General features: G+C 40.3%; 1 protein-coding gene across 3 annotated transcripts in view; it reads right to left on the bottom strand.

Moving 5' to 3' along the window:
* Positions 1-22,221, bottom strand: part of SPIDR (scaffold protein involved in DNA repair) — a 198,039-nt gene that overhangs the window by 99,592 nt on the left and 76,226 nt on the right. For all 3 annotated transcript variants that reach the window (XM_048286747.1, XM_048286748.1, XM_048286749.1), the window contains exon 8: positions 21,400-21,619. In XM_048286747.1, the coding sequence (XP_048142704.1) occupies positions 21,400-21,619 (220 nt within the window). The remainder of the gene's footprint in view (positions 1-21,399; positions 21,620-22,221) is intronic.

Below are 22,221 nucleotides of genomic sequence, written 5' to 3'. Positions count from 1 at the left end.
CTCTTTTTGTGCTGTCACTATAACGTAGAAAAAGAAATATGTTGTCATGGTGACCCTAAGTGAAGTTACAAGAAGGGTGTAAGAAGAAATTACTCAAGATCAAAAGTAAAAATTATCTAAGACAATGACACAGTAAAAAAAATAGTGTGGCAACTGAAAAAGACATGGATTGCTCAGATTTCATGCAGCTACCAAGACTGTAGTGCAACTAGCAGCAAATAGTGGAGAGATCAGAAAGCTATGCAAGAACAGAGAGCATTAGGAGACCAAGATACGTGAGAAAGTGCAAGCTTACACTGCCACAAGCAGAAAGCTCTTTGCAGGGCATGCCTGTATTAGAGACAGGAACCAGACTGTGTAGCATAATACTACTAGAAAGGACTAGGGCAGATTCAGTTACAAAAAGCTGACCGTAAAATGAGATGTTCCCACTACACTGATACACATCGTACCAAGATGATTCCTGGAAAGCTGGACAACATTCATGCATAATAATTTTTTTTATAAGTTTGGGGACAGAATCTTCACAAAAAGGTACGTTCTGTGCCTCATCCAAACTAGAGTAGGGTCAAGCAGCTGAGGATTGTAGAGGGGGTTATCTGGAGTCAGGCAGTCCAGTTGAGGCATGTCCACCCAGGTCGGATGACACATCAATCTAAAAGGGGGCACACACAAAGCTGTTAGTTCATGGCTCTTGTCCTGAATTTACTGACAGGTGGCTAGAAATAATGTATGACCTATATTATTTTCCCAGTATAGTGGCGGGTGCCAGGACACAACTCTCCTAAAAGAGATTGTGCAGCTGCTGTAGAATCTTGGAAGGAACTGGCAGATTTGGGTAGGAAAACAGCTTTCTCTTAGAGGTGGGTAGCTGGCAAGGTTAGAGTCATTAGTAAAAGTGGATTTGATTGTGGAATTTTGTGATAGATGTGCAGCCTACAATTCTTTCTGTCCACAAAAATCACCAGCAGCTCACATGCACACATAGTATTTACATTAAAATGACTAAGACAGGGACTTTTGCAGTGATGAGCTAACAAATGAGCACGTCATGGAAACAGGAATTGTCCTATGTTCCTGTACTTCCTGCATAGAATTATCCTTTTCCTTTTTGTTGTTATCAGATGTGGACCCTGCTGGACAGGTAATACCACTCAGTCCCAGGGAAAAACTAAGGAGAGCAGCTAAACACTGTCCACCAACAAGAGGGAAATGTACTTTCTCAGGGAAGCTGTGCACCAGGTATTCTCAAGCCAGACACTGCAGGGTTGCAATAAGAGGTGTGGGTTTCTTTCTTTGTTTCTTTTTTTTTTTCGTATTTGCAAAATGTGCTGGTTTATGCTACAGGTTCAAAAACTATTAGCACTGTGGTTAGAAGCAGTCTGCAGATCATTTGTAGAATCACAGTTCTCTATTTAGGTGTAAAAAAAGGGCTGCAAACGGCTCAATAGGCAGAGGTACAGAGATGTGAATGAAGAACCACTGACAGCAAATTTTAGAAATTAGAAGCAAAAGAGTTTATACAAACTCTTATTTCATTTATGATACTCTCTGGGACACTGCATACATTGGAGATCATCCCAAAGTACTACAGCTTGTTCAACAGAAAAACAATGCACACAGTCAAGAATGTGTTAAAAAAATGTACTGACTGTGGGAGGGGTTGGGGGTGTGGACGGGGGAGAAGAAAAGAATTTTGTCCTTACAATCTAATCACTAAAATCGTATTTTGAGAGGTGGTACAGCTTGAAAGGACTCCTCCCTCAGTCTTGTTCCTGGCAGAAGTTAGCAGAAAACACTATAGGGCATTTTCTGTTCAGAAAGAAAAAACCGAAATCGCACAGCAAATTACTTGTGAAGTGACTGCTAAAAACAAGGGAGGATGAAACACAAGCACCAAGCTTTTACAATGATCTTGTAACAGCAGCACATATCTGGCTACACTTCAGCTCCAACAATTGGAGCTGCAGTCCCACCTCGGCAGAAGTGAAAAATACATGCAAGTAAGTGCCAACTGAGTTTCAGTCTCAAATACTTCAGTATTTCCTACCCTGAAGGACATTTTGAACTGCAGTGGTGGTAAAAGTCTTCCTGCATGAACTCCTTAAGGCTCCTTTACAACAACCCATTTACTAGGGAAACAGAGAAGTGTCTGTATTTTAGCAAAACAACCTGTTTTCCAAGTTCTAAAAATAGAAAAGAAAAAAAAAATTAGAAGTGTCTGTCATTTTGAAACCACTCACAAGCATTTCATCCTAAGCAACACAGCCTCCCCCCTTGCTAAAAATAAAACAGTACATTACAGCAACATTTTTTGCTGGCTTCAGCCAAGGATTTGAAAACCTCCCCTCAGCCCAGACAGGCCGTAAGCTATGAGTCAGCACTTCTCAGCATTTCTGGAAATTCCTCAGCAGAGCATCCACCCTGTAGCAGGAAGCTGCTGTTCACTTCACTCGGTACCAGGAAATGGATGGCTGCTCATGGGCCTCACCTGACCCGGGCACACAGCCCAAGGAAACTTCCCCAAAACTACCAAACGTTCCCCGTCCCACCAGCTTCCTGCAACACCACCAAATACACTGCCTGCGAATAAGATCGGTAACTACACCCCAATACAACTTCGTGCAGTGCCAATGAACAGGAAAATATAGGATCAATTAAGAAAAAAACCGCATCACGCTGGACAAGGGCAAGTCTCTCTGGTGCAATTTTAATGGTATGGGCCCTCCCAGACTGACTCCAGAGGCAGCTCAGCTCCACCAGCCCAGGACAAGATCTGTCCCCTGCCCGAGGAAGTCTGGATTCATACAAAACAGCCATGCCACACCACGTAAAAAGGGGGGTTCCTGGTGCTTACAGACAAAGTGATTCTTTCCCATTTCAAGGGGATAAAGGCACAGGTTCAGGGCATTGCCACACTTGTGATCTGAAGGGACAAGTGGCACAGCTTCGTCTCTCCCTCCAACAGTCCTTGCGCTTCACACAAAACATCTTATGATTTGCGTACAACAGAGCCTAAGGATGGGAGGAGGATCCATGCCTGTCTGGGGGATACCCCAAATCTGCCTCTGCCTGTACAGGCTATGATGTTGTCAGGTATCTCACCCCCACTGAGACCCAAGCCAGAAGTCCCCACGGAAGCTCTTGGTACTCAGTACTCCCAAACGTGCAGCACTGCCAAGGTGGAGACACTGCTCTTGAAATGGAGCTACAACATGCACTCGGGTCCATCTAAGGATATAAAGCAGCTATTTCACAAACACTGCCTGTGCTGAATGCAATTCCTACTTTATTCACATCGGACTGAGTATCTACTCTTGTTTTGCTTTAAACACAGGCTTTGACAGGGATTTTAAAGAGGGAGAATTAAGGGAATAGGAAGTACTTTGTGAACAGCAATAATTGCATGTTCTGACCTCTCCAGCTTACATCACGCGCGTTATCCAACAACCACAAATCAAGAAGGAAACTGAATTTCAGGGCAATAATTTTCAGCACAACATATATGTCAAAACTAACAGAACAAGACAAATGTTGACGTTTCCCTGCTTGTTTCTTGCTTTCATATATATGGCTATTCTCCCATTAAAATCTTGTCTCTTTTTTTTAATGAATATTTGTAAAAAGGAAGCTGCCTGAAGTTGGGTACAAAAAAAAAAAACAAAATGTTTTTCTCAACTGTTTTTAAATACAGAGCAATGAGATTAAAGCGAGGCAGACAGCCAAATACCTCAGCCATCACAGTCATTAATAAACGCGTTTAACATTCGTGCAGCTTTCGAATGCAGAACATCTGGTTCCAATTCCCAATCTGGCTTTTAATAAAAGTGCCTCCCCCACAATACTTTTATTATAAAGTGTTCTTTTCCTCCGCGCACTCTCAACTCCCCCCTTCCCCCCCCCCCCCTTTTTTTTTTTTTCTTTTTGGAAGCGTCTGTTCCTTCCTTCTTGCTGGAAGCCACCTGACCACTGCCAGGAAGAGGAATGCAAAACATTCCCAGGAGCAGCTCCTGACGTCAGGGCGGCAGCATTCCTCCTCCTCCTCCTCCTCCTCCTCCTCCTCCTCCTCCTCCTCCTCCTCCCGCCGCGGCTGGGCCCGGGAAGTCCAGGGCTGGTCCCGCCGCCGGCCCGTGCCCCGCTCCCGGGGTTTTCTCGCTCTTCCCACAAACACGGAGCCAGAATAAACCTGGGACGGGGCGACGATGGGGCTCACGCTGCTCCAGAGCCGCTCCATACCCATGTATGTACCCCTTTCCCCTTGCCCCAAAACAGGAGTCTGTGCTTCCGATAAACTGCGGGGCCCCCGTAGGCTTAAATCAGCTTAGGCGCTGACTCTGGCGATTCTGTACTTCTAACTTCTTCACTCGAAGGCAGGCGGCAGAAAGGTGCCAAGGAAAACAGGGACACGCTGCTGCAGGGTGGGTTGTGTTTTCTCTCCTAAGACATTCACGAGATACATGACATGACACCAAGGCAGGCAGGCTGCATCCAACACGGACCTTCTCAGTTTCCTTCTTTCTTCACACAGTATCTACCCCCTAACACATCACAGAGTGGGATTTCAATCCTTCGCCTCTCTAATTTCATTCATGAGAATACATTATTAAATGGCATTATTTTATTTATTCTACTCTTGAACTAACTGGTAGCTAAAACTACACAAAAGAGACTCTAGGTTGAGTTGCAGTCCTTGAGTTGAGTTTACTCCTTTCCGTATTGTTTAGTCTGATATTTCTGGAACATATATTTTAAAAATTCTATAAAATGTTTTGCCTGGGAAAAAAAAGTCTCCGCATATTTTAGTCAACCACTGTATCAAAGTGTAAAAAAAAAAATCCCTGTAGCTGCTACCAGATCCATGATAAAACAGAGAGTCTCCTGATTCCACCATGCCAAGGGAGCAGAATGGTAGGCTAAGGAATATGGGGGGGGGTGGGGCAGGGGAAGTATGGAAATACCTTCATTTCTAGAGGATGCAAAGAAGGAGCTCTTTAATAGACACCTTTCCATTTCATGTCTCTAATTGTTAACAACAAGTGTAAAATACATCATTTCATCACTCCAAAACCAACAAAACCCTAATGTGTAGATGTTAGTTTAATCATAATTTTCCAGGGAATACGAAGGAAGCCAAAACTCCTCCTGAATAGCTAAGGCATATGACTGGTGGTAGTAAAGTGTTCACAAATATCACTTTCCCCCAAATATTTACATAATAAATACAAATTTCTCCATGTTAACTGACCACAATGAAAAAATAAAGATCTGGAAACACTAAGCAAGACAGTTGCATTACTTTCAGTATTAATGATAATTAATCAGCTGTTAGGGTTATACTGTCTGTGCAGCTGCAGTTCTACACATGAAGATCCAGATGAGTCCAAAACTTGCAGGCCATCTCTCAGTCCCAGTTTCTCAGCTTCTCACTCCATTTGTGGCAATTTAAGAAATAAAAACATGTTTGGGTTTCCTTTTAGTGGAAGGACTTGTTACTAAAAGGTCAAACAAGTGTCTGCCCTCTGACTAAGCTCATGCCACCTACAACTTTTTTAAGGAAACCTGCTCTCTGAAAAACCACAGGCTAAGTAAACACACTGCTTTCCTGGTAAGAACACTCTCCAAGTGTTCTTGCCTTTGTTATACCATCTGACCACATCTGACCAGCTAGAAAACCCAAAACCACCTTTTTTGCTTTCTTCTCCAGAGGTCACTAGTATTCCATATAAATGTGTATCATATAAACAAATTGGTATTGTTGAGAAAGTGACAATGAGACTCATCAATTTTGTTTCATAAAACTTGATGGGGCCCTGGAAAAACATCAGCCAGCTTCCTGCAGCCATTGCAGCCAGAGGCTACTGAAAAAACTAGCTGATCTGTACTTTTATATATACAGCTATGAATTTTAACTGAAGTTCACTGATGTCAACAGCCAGCCATCAGTATACATTACTATTAAAAATAATACTTTCATTTTGTATTTTGCAACAAAGTGAGAAAACAGTATAAGAGATTTCCATCACTAAAAAACAGAAGTAGGAAGAAATGTAACAAAAATATTTTATTACCTAAATAAAAGTAGTGGCTCAGTAGAACTGGTCAATTTCCTAAGCTAGATAGCAAAGAAAGTGAAGTATGTCCATAGTACCTTCTGAAATTAAGCACAAGCTAAGGTCACCTGTAGCCATTGAAGAATACTACACACTTTATGGTGCTTGACATTTCTCTCCATTTTCTATTTTTTATTTTGTACTACATGCAAAGCTAGATATACACACGGGGTTTTTTGGCTATATAGTAGGGATTTTAAAATTTTCCCTTTTTTCTTCAGAATTTTTTTAAAATTTCATCTTATCAAAGTGTAAAATACATGCAAATCAATACCAGGTCACATCTGAAAATAAGACCTTAGAATTTCTGAAAGATGAACTTTTAAAAATGATTGACAATTTAATCCCTAGTATTGTAGTTTGGACGGAATTAGAACAGGCACGGGCATACAGAAGTGATGAGAATTGGGGTGTGTTCTCACCTTCCCTGAAGATTAAATTCATTCTCTTCTCTTGTGTTTTAGCTGCTTATTCATTCTATTATTCTTTTATCACCAGAAATAACACTGGGATGCCAAAAGCATGAATGAAGTCACAGCGAGAACTTCCTTCTACGCATGGTACACAGAATTAAGCTTCAGGTGTGTTTTCAGGAGGCTGCCTCAAGAACCTGTGATTCACAAGCCTTGTCCCCAGCATGCATTGCCATCAGTCACGGCCAACTTTCTCCTGCCAAAATCTGACAAGTGCTTTGATGTCTCCAGATGAAATGGACACTAGACTGGAAATTCAGCCTTAGAAGACCACAAATACCTTAAAGATTCCTTTTTAGCAAAAAACTTACATAAAGTGACAGGTATTTGCTGTGGCAGAACCACAGCAGGTCACGTGAGTTCTGGAGGCAGAAGCCATTTTCTTTAACTTACAGAAAAGGGATTAATTCATGAGTAACAAGGTTTAGAAAACAATGGGTGCAGAGGAAAAAAAGATCAGAAAATTGAGTAATACCCAGAGATCACTAAGAAAAATACACCAACTCTCTTTTCCTGGTTACTTTTCCATCTTCCTTGCTTAGACCGCCATTTGAGTGGATAATTTTTTCTCCAAGTCTAAAATTTCAGTCGGTATCAGTGTGCCCTGTGACACCTGAAATACTGTTAACTGCAAAGCATCAGAAGCAGAGGAAAAAACCCACCTTAATTTCACAGATTCACTTTTACATCTGGCAAGCAAAACAGCCCAGACTGCAGGTGCTAATGATGCACAGCCCTGCCTACAGAGGGCTAAGCCAAGAGCCTCCTGAGAACCAAACTCCCCCTGAGGTTTTGGAAGGCCACACTGGGAGAAGCTGTGAGTTTCTTCACAGCTCCTCACTTTCACACACAAACTCTACACAAACTCTGTTTTGAAGCCTGGTCATTCTTTTTTGAGGTACACTCCCTGCTCTGCTCCTTGGTTTTTCTTCTCACGCGTCTCTGTTTTCTGCTGCTGGCTGGGCCTGGCAGTGGAAGTGCTGAACAACAGGAGTGGATCCAGCCCTGTTGCTGACTCAGATAGGAGAGCCCATGCTCATCAGATTTTGCAGCTGCATTCCAGATTTCGGTACCCAAAAAAATTCAGATGCTTATCTAAACTAAACTTCCTGAGGGTGAACTATCCCTAGCGCTAAGACACTTTGAAGGTTGATATGCACTTGAGCAGGAGACAGCACGCCAACTTGCCCTTAAAGCAGTGCCTACCTACAGAACTTCAACTCTGTCTGCCTGGGTAAATTACCCAGTTAATTGCCTTGGCATTCATATTTACATTCAAAAAAAGGATAAGCAGAGATGAGGTCAAATCACTACACTGTTCCATTAAAACCCTTGTTTTAGGCAAATGGACTTCAGAAAACTTCTTTTGTCATTTAAAATGAAACCATCTGTACATAACTTTGTAGAGTCATTTTGATGTTAGGTTTATTAATATAATTATGTTGTTACTAAGCAGTTTACCATTTTAGGCTCCTAATAGCTATGAGGGCTTGTTAACAATATTCTGAAATCACAGGGAAGTATTCTTTTCCTTTGGCTTGAAAAGAGAAAACAAAATTCTGAATGTGTTTATTTCCATGTTTCATATTGTGTGTAACATCTACTTCCTTTAATGTGAGAATTTTATGATCACAAAGCCTTTTCCTCGGCCAAATTATTATCACAACAGCGTGAGACTGCATTACTTAGCAGTGTTTAAATTAAGTCCCAAGGTGAAATATTTCACTTTACTGTTAAAGCAATAAGACTGTTACTACAAAAAGAAATAATTACAAAAATTACAGTGGTAACAACCCATCATATCTTAAATTCTCCTCTTTGGAGTTGGAGATTATTTTTTCCACTTTCAATTTTGAAAAGGAAAATTCCCCCACACAACAAAACAGAAAGCTTTCGCTGGCTTGTCATTTTATTTGGAGAGACAGGATATAGCAGTTTCTGCCAGACTACCTGCCCAAAATCCCAACTAGTTTCTAAAAGTCTTCCTTTACATTTTTTTTACAACTAAGGAGTCATTATCCATGGTTCTCCTGGACAACTGCTGGGTCATTTGTACAATAAAGTGAAGAGCAGTGGTAGGCAAACTATCCGTACAGCAACAGATTTTGGTACCCAGCAAACAATCATTGTTTAACAGAGACCAAAGCAATTCTAGAAACCTTAACAGAGACCAAAGCAATTCTAGAAACCTTCAGTGTCTATTTAATGCAGGGAGTAGCATCTCCAGTACATGAGTCAGGAATGGGATATACACACACACACACACACACACACAGAGCTCCACAGTCTCAGAAGTTGTATGACATTAGTTACCCTAGCTCTGCCTTCCTATCTTACGAAAAACAAGTAACTTGACAAGAAGTCCAACAAAAATTGTCATTTGTGTTGCAAATGAAGTTATGTTGGAACGTGGGGGATTACAAGGTAATGTCATCCTATTTGCTCTCTGCTTACCGTAAAGTACATTGAGAATATTTCATTTTTTTTCCCCATTTGACCTCCTAAATGGTTTAAATCTATTACATCTTGTCAGAGAGGCTTGGTAAGGAACACAGAATGAGAGGAGAACCCAGCAATTAAATATGTTGAAAAGTTCCATGATAATTTAAAATCAATGATCTATTTACCAGTGCAGAATCAAGACAGTCACGAGGAAAGGAATGGGGTAACATAAACCAAGAACTTTCTCGTACTTTCTCTTGAGAGTCAGGAATTAGCATTAGACAGAAAAAATGTTAAAAATCATAAGACACAAAAGTCTTTGAGAAAATCAGTTGAAGAAGTTAAAAAGATTCACTGAGTTAGCTGAAATACGAAAAGAAAAACATCCCCACCAAAGCCTGGAAGAGGTCTGTTAGGCTTTCAACAGGTTAAAAGCCTGTCATAGCCAGGAGGTAGCTCTTAACATGACTGTGGCATGCAGGGAAGTTCTCGGTTTCTCCCCTGGCAAGTTCAATTCAAAGCAAAGTTTATAAACATCCCGGGGGAGTGGGCAGAAAACGACCCTCGGTTTCAGAAACATTTACTAGTGTTTTGCAGAAATGAAACTTCACTTGAAGAGCTCAGTTTCGCTCTCCCGGGTGGAGGATGGTTGTCGGTCTGCAAGTTGAGAGGCAGCCAGCGCGGAGAAGCCTTGCGGGGAACGAAGCTGTGCGAGCAGCGCGGTGCCTGCCTCATGCGCATCCCCACATCCAGCACTGGGAGCGCACCGAGTTATCGCAAGTTGTGCAGACGTGATGGCGCACAAACCCCAACAAATCCCCCTGCTGCAGGCTCCTATTTCACGGACGTGGAGCTTTGACACCAGAGAAAGCTGTGGACAAATACGCGCTGCGGCTGCCTCGGCGAGATCAGCTTTTCCTGGGCTCCTGCTGACAACATTGCCACCTTCCGCAGCCGCCGGGAAGGGCACGGACCTGCGGCCGGGGGGCTCGGGCAGCCTCCCACCGCCCCGGGAATTGCCGCGGAGATGCTGTTTAGGAAGGTGCTTTCCCACCACTGCCCTTCGTAACCAGCCTGATAACTCAGAATAATTTGTTTTCAGAGCCTGTGATTGCACCGACGCAGGGCGCAGCACAGTCCCAAGAACTGGCGCGGTACAGCCGAGCGCACACACGGACGGGAAACGCGACACAGGGAACGCATTCTGCACCACATGTACAATATGCTGCTCAACGCATCGCCAGCGTGACTGCTCCTGTCACTCCCAAAACAGCTGAAGAAGCTGAGGAAAGTCAAAACAGAAGTTAAGGGGAGGCAAATGTCGCGGTCTCCATGCCCGGACATGAGCGCGTCTCATTCCAGACTCCAGCCCTCATGCACTGGATTGCCGTCGTGCCCAGTTTCAATGAAAGGGGCAACAAAACACATGTACTACCCTGGCTTCTACATACTTACAATGGAGGCATGTCACTATATGCATTTGATGTAAGTTTTAACATCTGATGAGGTTATACGTTAAAAGGCTGGATTTCATCCTGCTAGCTTGCAGGGAGTAAAGTATTTCCCTCCAAATCATCCACAGTTCATGCACAGTTAATAAAGCAGTAGCATTATGATAGCAGTTAAAATACAACTAATAACAAATCCAATATATTAACCAACACATTTAGTGCATATTCTGGATGGAAAATGGCTTTATTTAGACATAGACAAAATACATCAATGGAGCTGTTATTGTGGGATAGGAAAGTACTTTCCAAGAAAAGCTTCAAAAAGTCAACATGGCAACCAAGTAATACATAAATTAATTTAGGAAACGGGTGTTTAGAGTTTAATCTAAATAAGTAGAGAAGGTCTTTTCATGCAAGATTACACGTATTTCCAAATCTCAGACCTCTTCTAGGAAGGCAGTCTTCAATATGTAAGGCTTTGCCTAAGAACAAGATCCGTGATCAAAGGTAAAGAATCCCAACCAATTGACTGGAACATACAGGAAAGGAATACTTTTATACGTAGTCTAATCTAAAAAATAAATAGATGTAAAAATTGCCCGCCCCCCAAGGTGTAATGTATATTTAGGTTGTGGCAATAACCTCTCCTGCTTGCTTTCTCCTCTAGCTGTCTTCAGGGCAGTTTCAGGGTAATGAGTAAACCTCGTAAGATTCCATTTCTTCCTAAGTAAGCATCAGTCCTCAAAAATCAAGAAATTGCAGTAGTATCCGAAGTGACCTACAACCAAAGGCAATTCTCAAGACCTAGGTGGACTGTTCTAGAAGCTGATCATGTGGTATGTTGAAGTTGTTTTTAAAATGAGTTTGCTTTTGAGTATAGCTAGAAAACAGGTCCCTGCTATACAGGAAGATTCAAAAGCAAACTCCTAGAGTCAAATATCTCCCAGCAAAATTAGACAATCACCTCATGCAGAACTTCTCAAACTGTAAATCACAGGAGGCTGCAAAAAGACAAAGAAAATGCTGGGCAACTTACTTGGTTTTGTGCAAGAGACGAAGGTAAGACATATTTGGGAATATAATAAAGAACAATCCTGTGTTGTATAAAATGTCTTCAAATAAATTGAAGAATGATTATTATACATATATACTGTAAATCTGAGCTCCTTTAAGCCTACAAACCCTGTAAGTTCCAGTGACAGCCCATATCAATAAAATTTATCTCTTCCTCAATCTGTACATTCACAATGCATAAAACAGTACCACCCCTATTAAATTAATATTTATGACAAGCTCAGCGAACCAGAAGACAAGCAGTATTTGCTAAGGCACAAAGCAATGTACAAATCTCACATAGCTGCATTGCCCACGTTTCTCAAAAATGAACCTCAGCTTGGGGGAGAAATTTGTTTTTGGGAAACACAAAAGACAGACATGCTGTGCCATGCTGGGAAGACAAATGAAAGCACAAATACAGTCAATGTAATTTATGGTTTTATACTGAATCTTAAGTGTTCTCAAGTTCAGTGCTTTCAGTGTGTGCATGCAGCACTGTAGATATTCTGCCAGCTTTTTTTTTGGAGTGGTTATGATCCTCAGTGTCTGTCCCAACAACACCTCAGAGTAGCCCAGGGTATTTCTTCACAGCCTCAGTTCAAGTTACAAGGTATTAGCTGGAGATGCTGACAGACTCGGGTTTGCACTAACAGACGTGCTGTGAACAGCAGCAGTGTCAAGGTGGACATGCAGTCCTGTTTTTTATGCCAGCCAAGGACCTTGGACTGACTATGGACAATGACTCCCAGGAAGACCATGCAAAAGCCCATCATCATAATCTGTGCAACAGCAAACATGCGCTGCTTTTTTGGAAAAAAAAAAATTTTAAAAATCCAAGACTTAGAAAAGGGGAAGATAACCCTCAGAACAAAAAACATCCACAGAAATATTCACTAGGCTTCTCCATTTTTAATCCTTTCTTTAACTCTTTTATCAAGGAGAGAGAACAGGTAACATTTCAGAAGTCCAAAGAGGTTAAAGAAAGAGAAAAAAATCAACCAAAACAAACAAAATACCCCCCTACGCACAACCACCCCCCTTCCCACATACTGCCAAGTGTGATTTTTTTTTTTTGGAGCCACATCAGTGATTTGGCTTTCCAAACACAAATCCCTCAAAGGTAAAAGTAGTGGTTGTACAGGACTTCTAGTGCTCTAAATATTGTTCTGATACTTCTGATTGGAGAAACTCGGTGTTCCAGAAGAGATCTCCAATCACCAGATTGGAGGAACTTGGTGTCCCTGGCTGTAGTGGGGCAGTAACTGGAGGAGTATTTATACAAGACATCTCAGGACACTGTCAAAGAAGCCTAACAGCCAGGGACAAGCAATACATTGCAGTCTGCACAGTGAATGTTGACTCAGGAGACTGGTAGGAAGAGAAGCTTCATCAAACACACAAAAGGCTACACTGAATGTTTCACAGCTGAACTGTTTCATATACCAAAGTACATCCTTCAGCCAGAATACATAAAACCACGGGTATTTTTTCCACGAGCTTTTACTGAAAGAGAAGTAATCTGCCTGGTAGAAGTAACAGTAAAATTTGTTCTCCCCCTTGCTCTCCCGTGCTCCCGCCCCCCAGGATAGCTGAGATGTTTTAAATACTCCATTTTGGGTAGCAACATTCCAAATCTTTCAAATATTTGAAAGCAACATTCGCCTTTTGAAATACTTGGGGCTTTAATTACTATTTCTGGTAGGAATACAGTAATTAACTGTTGCTTACCTACACTTAAATATGACATTCAGGAGGAGGAATCTAACAAAGCATACCTTGATATCGTAGGGAATGACCACACAGGATAATTTGGCAAACTCACACTTTATCCATCTCTTTGCCCACACACAATTGCCGAAGGACACAAGCATCCTTAGCATGAAAACCCAGTGTGGTAGAAAATATCCAGCATATTCAAACCCCAACCTAACTGCATACAGAACTGCATGGAAAAATCTTACTCTAAATACACACCTACTATTACAGTAGCAAATCAGACCTGATAAATAACAAGAATGGCACTTGTCTTGAAAATTGCCTCTCCACAGTGAGCTATGGAAATACATTTTATTTCACGAAGTGAAACTGCTGAACAGCAATCCAACAAGCAGAAACCATAATTTTTCAAAATGTAAGTTTTTTAAAAAAAAAGATTAGCTGATTACTGATAAACATTTAAAGAAACCCATTCACAAAGTCAAAACTTGCCCTTCAGTGGTTAAACTACCAAAGGAATTTTGGCACACAGTCTTTTTACAAATTAAGTATTGTTTTACACGTCCCAAATCTGTTAGTCATAAACATTAGCAGAGGAATACAAATCACAACTTTTTAATAACCCTGCAGTAATTCTGAACTTGTTCATCTGAACTTATTTAGCTTGTTTTTCCTTCATGACTGGATAAAGCAGACTGCAGTGCCAGGTCTTGGCTCCATCAGTTGCTCATTAAACAAGATCTGGAATTTAGCATTGGATTGAATACACATGGGAGCTCATGTGAAGCTGCTCGTATATCATTGATAGCTCTGTTGCTAACACAGAGTTTATCCAAGACCGTACATTTTTCGTTGACTTGAACAAAGCTGTTCACCATCCTCTGTTTTTGACGTCAGTGGACAACTACCCACTAACAGTATCTGTCACTACAAAATGCTTGGAATTTCCTCACTTAAAAAAGCTGGAAAGTTTCAAGTACAGACCTTTCATTAAAAAACAAAACAAAACAAAACAAAACATTATTAGATTTTTCAGGATAAGAATATTAAGTGAATATTAGGAGAAGACATTTTCATTCTCACAGGATATTTTTTCCAGTAATTTTTCAGACATAAACAATATCACTGACTGTAAGGAATAGATGTTTAAAAACAATTTTCCTATTCTCTTGCTAAAAGCTGTGGACTCAAATGTATGCTAATTCCTCGACATGGAAGCACCACAATGAGGTGATTCAGATTTTGCCTGTTAACTGGACACTACAGTTATTCCAGTAGGATCTAAGTTGGATGGTATCTATTTTTCAGGAAAAATGTAGCAAAACACATAACAAGCAGAAACCAGGCTATTCACATCCCCCGTCTCTTTTCTACAACTCCTTTATTCTTACAAGCTCATATTGGAAAAAGTCATCCTGGGGGAGACTCCCTTGAGAGCACAGAACGACCTCCTGAGAACAACATGCAGTGCTCCTTTTGGGTGAGCTCTGTGCAGGCTGCCCGGGTGGGAAGCAGGAGCACAACAACTGACTGGATGTGCCCAGTTCAGACACACATCTGGTCAGGGAGACATATTCTACCCCAATGGAGGCTTCTGTGCCGGCAACAACGCATTTCAGCCTTGATCTAAAAACCAAGCTGCTGCTTTGCAAACACACTGCTCGCTTCTGACCCCTCTGATTTGGCTGAAAGCAAACAAATGTATCAACAAACCGCCGCACCTCATTGGTACAATACAGTGGAAATTCCCCTTTTTCAGCGTGTCAAGATACCATCAGCTATTAGTCCAGAGACAGGCAGTCGTGTTTAAAAATCCAGTTTTAATCTTCTACAGAACACTGTACCTACTATCTTGAGGCTCCCATCTTCCTGTGTTGCCATTCTTTTCTCCATGGAAACCCCCTTTTATAGAGAGCAGGTTTTTAATTTTTGTTTTTCAGGGTACTCATATTTTATACATGGCATTCAGATAATGCGTCTATCCATGTCACAGTCATAAAAATAAGCATGTCTGTCTCACTGTAAAAGTGTGATTGTGCTACTGTGTTTATTAGAAATAGCCCACATCTGAAATACCGGGTATCTGCTGCTTCAGGTGGTTGTGGCAAATCACAGAAATGACATAAATGATTTATTCTCCTCTGGGAATCAAAGCTGTGCAATTCTGCATTTTTCCAATTATGTCATCCACCTATGAAGGAACATCACTATTCATTGATTAGATTACTAAGAAGTTTTATTATTTTGATTTTCTACATGCAAAGCGAGCAAACTCAAATAATATAATTTCTTAATCTCTCCACTTCTAGAGGTATAAAATAGCATACACCTGAGCAGCTCCAAAGATACAATTTTCTTGCTTTCCATGAGGGGATAGACAAAAGAAAAATAATTGATTATTTAAAGGAAAGAAAGGAGAAAACTCCTAAGGACTACTCTGTCAAGAAAAGGCAAAGCAAAAGAAGCACTGAATAAATTACATTAAAAACTTGCTAGGGACCACTTTCAGCTCATAGAAAGTATGTGTATTTCTGTTCTTAAAAGGCAAATCACCTCTTTTGAAGTGATTGCACTAGGAAAGGTATATCCTAGCAAAACAAAAAATAAATTCTTGAAACCTGCTGCTGCTTCAGCTGCTTCTGAAAGGAACTTCAATTTTCACAACTGCATGATCTCTGAGAAGCAATTCCAAGCAGATGATATGATCTGATCTTTGGCTCCAAGGCCATTCCCATATGTACTTTAGAAATAGTGCCCACACTGGCTTTACAGCTCTGAAGTTTTGTAGAACTTTATCTTCTGAGTGAGCCCTGTCCCTCTTATCAGGGTTCTCCCACTCTACTATTGTTACATTCTTTCTTTGAAGATGTTAAGGCAGAGCCAACATCTTTCCAAGAAGAGGGATCTGACTGGTGATCTCCCCCCCTCCCCCTTTTCCATATGTTTGAATATTTATATGTGAATATACATTTATAAGTGCCCAGATTTCATTTCCTTTCAGAGGAAGATGGTGAACACTGATCAGTTGGACAAAACTGATCCATCAAGCATTCAAAGAAACTGCCTCTCTGTGGAGTAACCAGAGAAACTGAATGTATGTAAAAGATGTTCTGTACATGTCTTCCTTTAATTTGTATTTGTTTTTGACCCTTATGGAATGAGAAAACTTTAAAGGATATAGATGCTTTCTTTACAGAGCAGCAGGGGATTGTTTCTGCATTTCATTAATAGGTGAAGCCTAGATCCTTTCACATGATCTTTCTTGTGATAGGAAGGTACTCTGCAAATGTTCTTAAATGCTTTCCTTGACAGGTGCGACCAACAGTGATAAAAAGTCTCTATCTCCATCAAATGGAAGCCAAACACTCTTTAGCATGAGCCATGCCAGCTCAAAACACCTATTTCATGTTAGCTCCCTGTGCCCCTCCTCTTGTTTCTCACCCAGATGATGTAAGACAAGTGTGTTAGGTAAGAAAATGCAAAAATCACAGTAACATACCCATTTATCATAAATTCTGTCATTCAGTCAACAAAACAGCCTACAGCATACCCAGGATAATTCTAAAGTAGAATTACCTGAATCCACCAAACCAGATTGCTTCTCGTACATAAATTTCTTCAGAGCTTGCCCGCACTTTTCTACAACAACTTCCACCACTGGCCTACATTAAAGGACTTGAGATACAAGGTTTCATCCCTGTACATCAGCTGATCTGCAGCAATGTTTTGTATGAGTTGTTCTTCTTGGCAGTAAATTATTCAAAGTCTTTTAAACCTCTTTCACTGAGGAGAGACTGAATTTAGCGTTACGCAAACAGAAAGGAGAAGTCCACATTAAACACTTTCTCCAGGCACTGGAACACTCAAAGCTGAGTAATTATGACTCCCCGTGGTTTCACAGGTTAAGAGAAACTAAAGAACAACTTTGAAGTTGCTTGTTGATGTCACAGATTTAAGTGTTTTATGTACTTGCCATACCAAGTTCCTAAAATAAACTGTCTCGGAGAAGGTGCATGGGGAATAGCGGCTATCCAGCCAACGATCTTGTTTTCTGCAGTGTTTTCAGGCAGTGTAAGAACAGAACACAGTGGTTATGTCCCCTTCATACTGCCCCTGCCTCCAGTAATTAGCACCACATGAACCTCCTGAAGTAGAGGCTGCATACTGGACATTCACATTCAATAGGTATGGATCGATCTCTGAGCCTGTCTGAATCAAACGTGATCTGTGGTTTATGCTGCTATTGCCAAGAACTCTATTAATATCACATATTTCTAGTAGTTTAACTTCAGAAATACGTGGAAAACATTTCAAAGTTGTTAAACTTACTGGCAAGGAAAAGAATTCTAATCGGCACCATTTTCTTCAGGTCAGTTTATCTTGAATATTAACTAGTAGGCATATCTATGAGCAGAAGACAGGAGTATCTAAGGGAAACTGTCTATCCCCAAGTCTTGCAGTGTCAACAGTCAACTGAATCCTGAAATGTCTAAAAATGCCAACCCTTCTTATTTTCTGCTAGGTATGGTAAACTATTCCTATATTTTTTACAATGAAACAAACAGGAAAAAAAACAGGTAAGTTGAAGCCAAAAAATCACCACCAGTGGAAAAGAGTGAAAGCCTTTGTTTCCACTCTCTCATGTCTTTGCAGGCAGTCTTTACTTTTTTGCTGGATATGTATTTCTGCAAAGTGAATAAAGACTTAGTAATCAATTTAATTAAACTCAGTAATAATATTTTTCTTTTCCAGATGTTAAAAACACTTAATGATTCAGATTCAGTTAGTAAAAAATTATGAGATGTTCATTTAAAATCTTAATCCAAGAAGTTGCTCAGGTACTGCAAAGACAATCAAAGGCAAGCCTACACAGGCAGGGGCAGGCAGGGCTGAGTTCTTCTGCCTGTTTTGTTCCTGGCTGGCCAGACAAAAACCAGCTTCAGCCCAAAACACACAATTATTTTCATGTCATGTGTCCAAGCTAATAGGCCTTCGTTAGATACAACACTGCAATAATACTTCCATATAGCCACAAGATCAGAGCAGGCTCCTGTCAGATGTCTCAGTGGACAGGCAGCTGAGCTCTGTCCTCCACCACACATGCTGGTTTGAAAGCTTTAATCAGTTTATGGGGGTTGCTTTCCTTATAGCAAGTGACAATTCTCACATCAAATCCCTTGCTTTCAAGATTATAAATATGTCCCTTAAGACAACAGACATGAAGAAATTCATATCTAGCTATAAAGAAATCTGGGTTCAGACCTGCTAATTCTTGCCCTAACACAAAGCTCCTCTGAAATCCAGTGGGATCATTCTCATGAGCAATGTCCAGTGGTAAGATTCTTATAACCAGCCTCCTGTCAATATTTTATTTTTTAATTACATTGCTTATACTGCAGTGCTGAAGTTTCATGGGATTCTGCATGCAAACAAATACCAACAAGTATATTAGCACTTCCCTAAACACTGCTTCCTAAAGTACTTAATGCAAGTCTACTGCTAGAGATGTTTTACATACCAAGTTGTGCACTGAGTTCGCAGCACATACAAATAGTTACAAAAGCAAAGTCTAATTTTACAAAGGCTCCGAAACAATGTGTTCAATTTTTGACATGAATAATCACCTCCAGGAGCCAGCAGCCTGTGTGTCTACATCTTACTTACTTGGTTGCCTGGTCAGAGAGCAAAAAGCAAAGTCAAAATGTAATTCTGGGGTTTTATTTTAAAGGTAACAGGAAATTTTGCTCTCAGGACACTACAGCACCAGAAGCAGACCACTTACAAAACATCCCATCTCATCCCATTCTGTCTTACCATACAACTGTCTCAAAATACAGGACAACGATATACAGTGTGTTACGTGTCCCAAAACCACACAGGTAATTCAACAATTGCCTCCCCTTGCATCTAGTGGTCTTTTGGTTCCTTTTGCTTCAGACTGATATTAATAAGATACATAAGATGTTAACAGGATACATAAATATGCCTATTTCACCATGTCAGGGTTAGATTTAGTTCATTTGTTTTTTCACTAGTCACACATTTGAATTGACAGACAAGCATTTTAACAGAAACAGCATTTGTTTTTAACAACAGAAGTACAAATTCAATGCAGAGTAACAAGAACTACATTTCAGCATTCAGAGCTCACAAGTAAGAGTTTAAGAGAATAGAAGCTTGGAACAGTGATAGAGGAAACTTCCACTAAGTGTACAAGTCCAATTTCCAATTAATGTAAACTAAAAGTGCCAAATTATAATCTAAAACAAAAACATCCCTCATTCTCTCCCCTTCCTGCCTCCAGTAGTTTAACAGTATCCAGCCCAACTTCTTTTGAAGTTGGTTGAGTAAACAAAGAGACAACTACCATTAAGATAATTTGAAAAAGATAGAAAATAGGACTAGAGGTATAATGCAGTTTTACCACAATTAACTGGTTTATTTATAAAGTGCCTTGAGAAACATATATGTAAGGAAAGCAACTCTGACAATGCAGATGTATCCTCTGTCCAAACATTAGAGTTCCATGAAATAACCTTTCGCCTACATGAGAAGCACATCCTACTAAGAAAAAAAAAATTAAAAAAAGCAAATAAAAGTAGGATTTTCTGGGAAGACAGACAGCTAGCTATGAAGCTTTCTAAAGAAATCTCAGTTTACATACATATAGGAATGAGCTTTGTGTCCAGAACACCTTAAAATTTAAACAAATGAGAAGACTACACTAGTACAGTTGCAGATGTCTGTAGTCTGGAAAGGATCGTATCAGTGCAGATTTACATCTTCCCAGAGCAGACTGCTGGAGCAGTCTGAGACTTACACATGCCAAGCATTCTACAGTAACAGCTCAGGAAAAGAAAAAAGAAGGAAAAAAAGAGAAAAGTTGAATCACACCCTAATTAAAACAGTTTTTCTGGTACAAAAATCTTCATGTAGGTTAAGGTCTACACAGAAGGATACAGCGGCATAAGTGCAATGCATCGTGGTTTAAAAACAACAGAGGAAACCTGAAGAGAAAAACGGAACTAAGTTTGTAGGAGAGAGAAACAAGAAGAAAACAGGCAAACAAGACCAAATGTAAAGCATGAAAAAAAGCCTGTGAAGGAAAAGATAAATGAGAACAAAAAAGGGCAGTGAATTAGAGTTATATCAAACTAGGACTTAATTAACATTGAACTGCATTTTCCCTTTGCTACTGATCTATTTACATCTATCAATAGTTGTATCTGTAGCCATAATAAACCCCAAATAAAATATCTTCTCTTAGTTTTTGAATTGGCTCCAAAAAGAGTTAAGCAAAAGATTACAAATTGGGGAACTCAGAAAAGATTTGTAGCTATCAATGAAGATAAAAACCAGGTACAGACCTTTGCAAAACAGGAAAAAGTATTTTGCAAAAGGATATGGTCAAACGCTAGAGATAGCTGGAGGCTAAAATTCAGGTAATGAATGCTGAAATACATAAGAAAAATATTTCCTCTTCTACAATTTTGGTGGAGGGTAGTGAAGAGAGGTGTAATATTCCCACTTCAAAGTTCCCCATAATTTTTATGAAGAGTAGTCCTTCCAAGCTACAGCCACCACCAACCAGCTGTTTTACTAGACATTTCACACTTTTTGCTACCCCTTAAAATTCGGGTAAATAATCCAATTCAGAAAATAATCACAAATGTAGACCAAACATCTTGAAGAATACCAGAACGGGTTGCGCTGAAGAGGGACTCACAGAACTGAAGACTGAGTGCTATACAGCTAATACAGACTTTTCCACTGAAATATACCCATGCTCACAACAACAGATGAGCATTCCTGAACTACTTTGCTACCAGAAAGTATGCACTTTATTGGCCTTATCATTGATAAGACATTGCTCAGGCCTTTCTAGCGCTCTAAACATGAAAATATTAAGTGAAAACACAACTGAAGCCCTGAGCAACACTAGAGGCATTATGATACACATTTAGTTGTTATCTGAGCTGTCTTTAAGGTATCTGTCAAAGTCTCTCAAGCTGCCAGAGACAGATGACCACAAGAATGCCCTGCTCTCCCATTACCCTCCAAGGTTTTTCCTACGATAGTGCAGCCAGCATTCTACTGACTCCTCTTCATTCTGCAGTGCTACAGCAAATGTGGCCCCTTCTTCTTACTCACCATGGGGGATAGATGTGGATGACATCCTGTGGTCTGCTCTTCAGGTGAGCTGCTGTCTCTCTTGCAAAGAGGACTTTGAGTATTGGTTCCTCTGCATTGATGACAGCATCCTCGGGTGAAAGAGTACCAGGAGACTGTTCCAGCTGCTGGCAGATGGCAACTTGTATTGTGCACTCCTCAAATATTTCTAAGATCTTCACAATTAAAACACCAGATTTATCTGGAAAGAAAATTAAAATGAAAAATAAAAATGCGAAGTCTGGATGAGGAGAAAGAAAGTAGTTCTGGAACTCTAAAGATGTGCATCCCTCTGTGCTCTGCACATCTGTCTGATCCTGATAAATCCACATATGAGCAGAATACACAGCTTTATCAAAAGACCTGTGTTAAGCTTTCACAGTAATTTTTGTTTTCTTTATAGATACTATTAACTGTAAAGAAAAAATCCCACCTGCACTTCTTCCAAATACCAGTGAAATCACAAACTCACTACAACAAGCCCTCTCCCACCACACCCAAACTTTTAAATCTTGCAACTCATTGACTTCGTTCACTTTTTTTTATTAGATACTGCAAAAAATGCATTTATTTACAAACAGAATAACCAAACACTGTGTTAGAAGTGAAGATGTGTTTGCCTTCCTTGACCTTTCTCAAAGCAGCAGCTGTCAGGAACCAAGTTAGAAGAGTACAAAGCATCTAAAAGCTGATGATTCACATTGAGGGACAAATGTTGAGAAAGAAGGAGTAAGATACACTGCCTAAAAATAATTATTGCAAAACTGATCATCCACTTTATCAGTAGGCAGTCAGGGCAGAAGG

The sequence above is a fragment of the Corvus hawaiiensis genome, chromosome 26 (assembly GCF_020740725.1).
Source record: "Corvus hawaiiensis isolate bCorHaw1 chromosome 26, bCorHaw1.pri.cur, whole genome shotgun sequence".
NCBI lineage: Eukaryota > Metazoa > Chordata > Aves > Passeriformes > Corvidae > Corvus > Corvus hawaiiensis.
The sequence above is the reverse complement of the archived record's forward strand: the minus strand, read 5'-3'. Positions and strand labels throughout refer to the sequence as shown.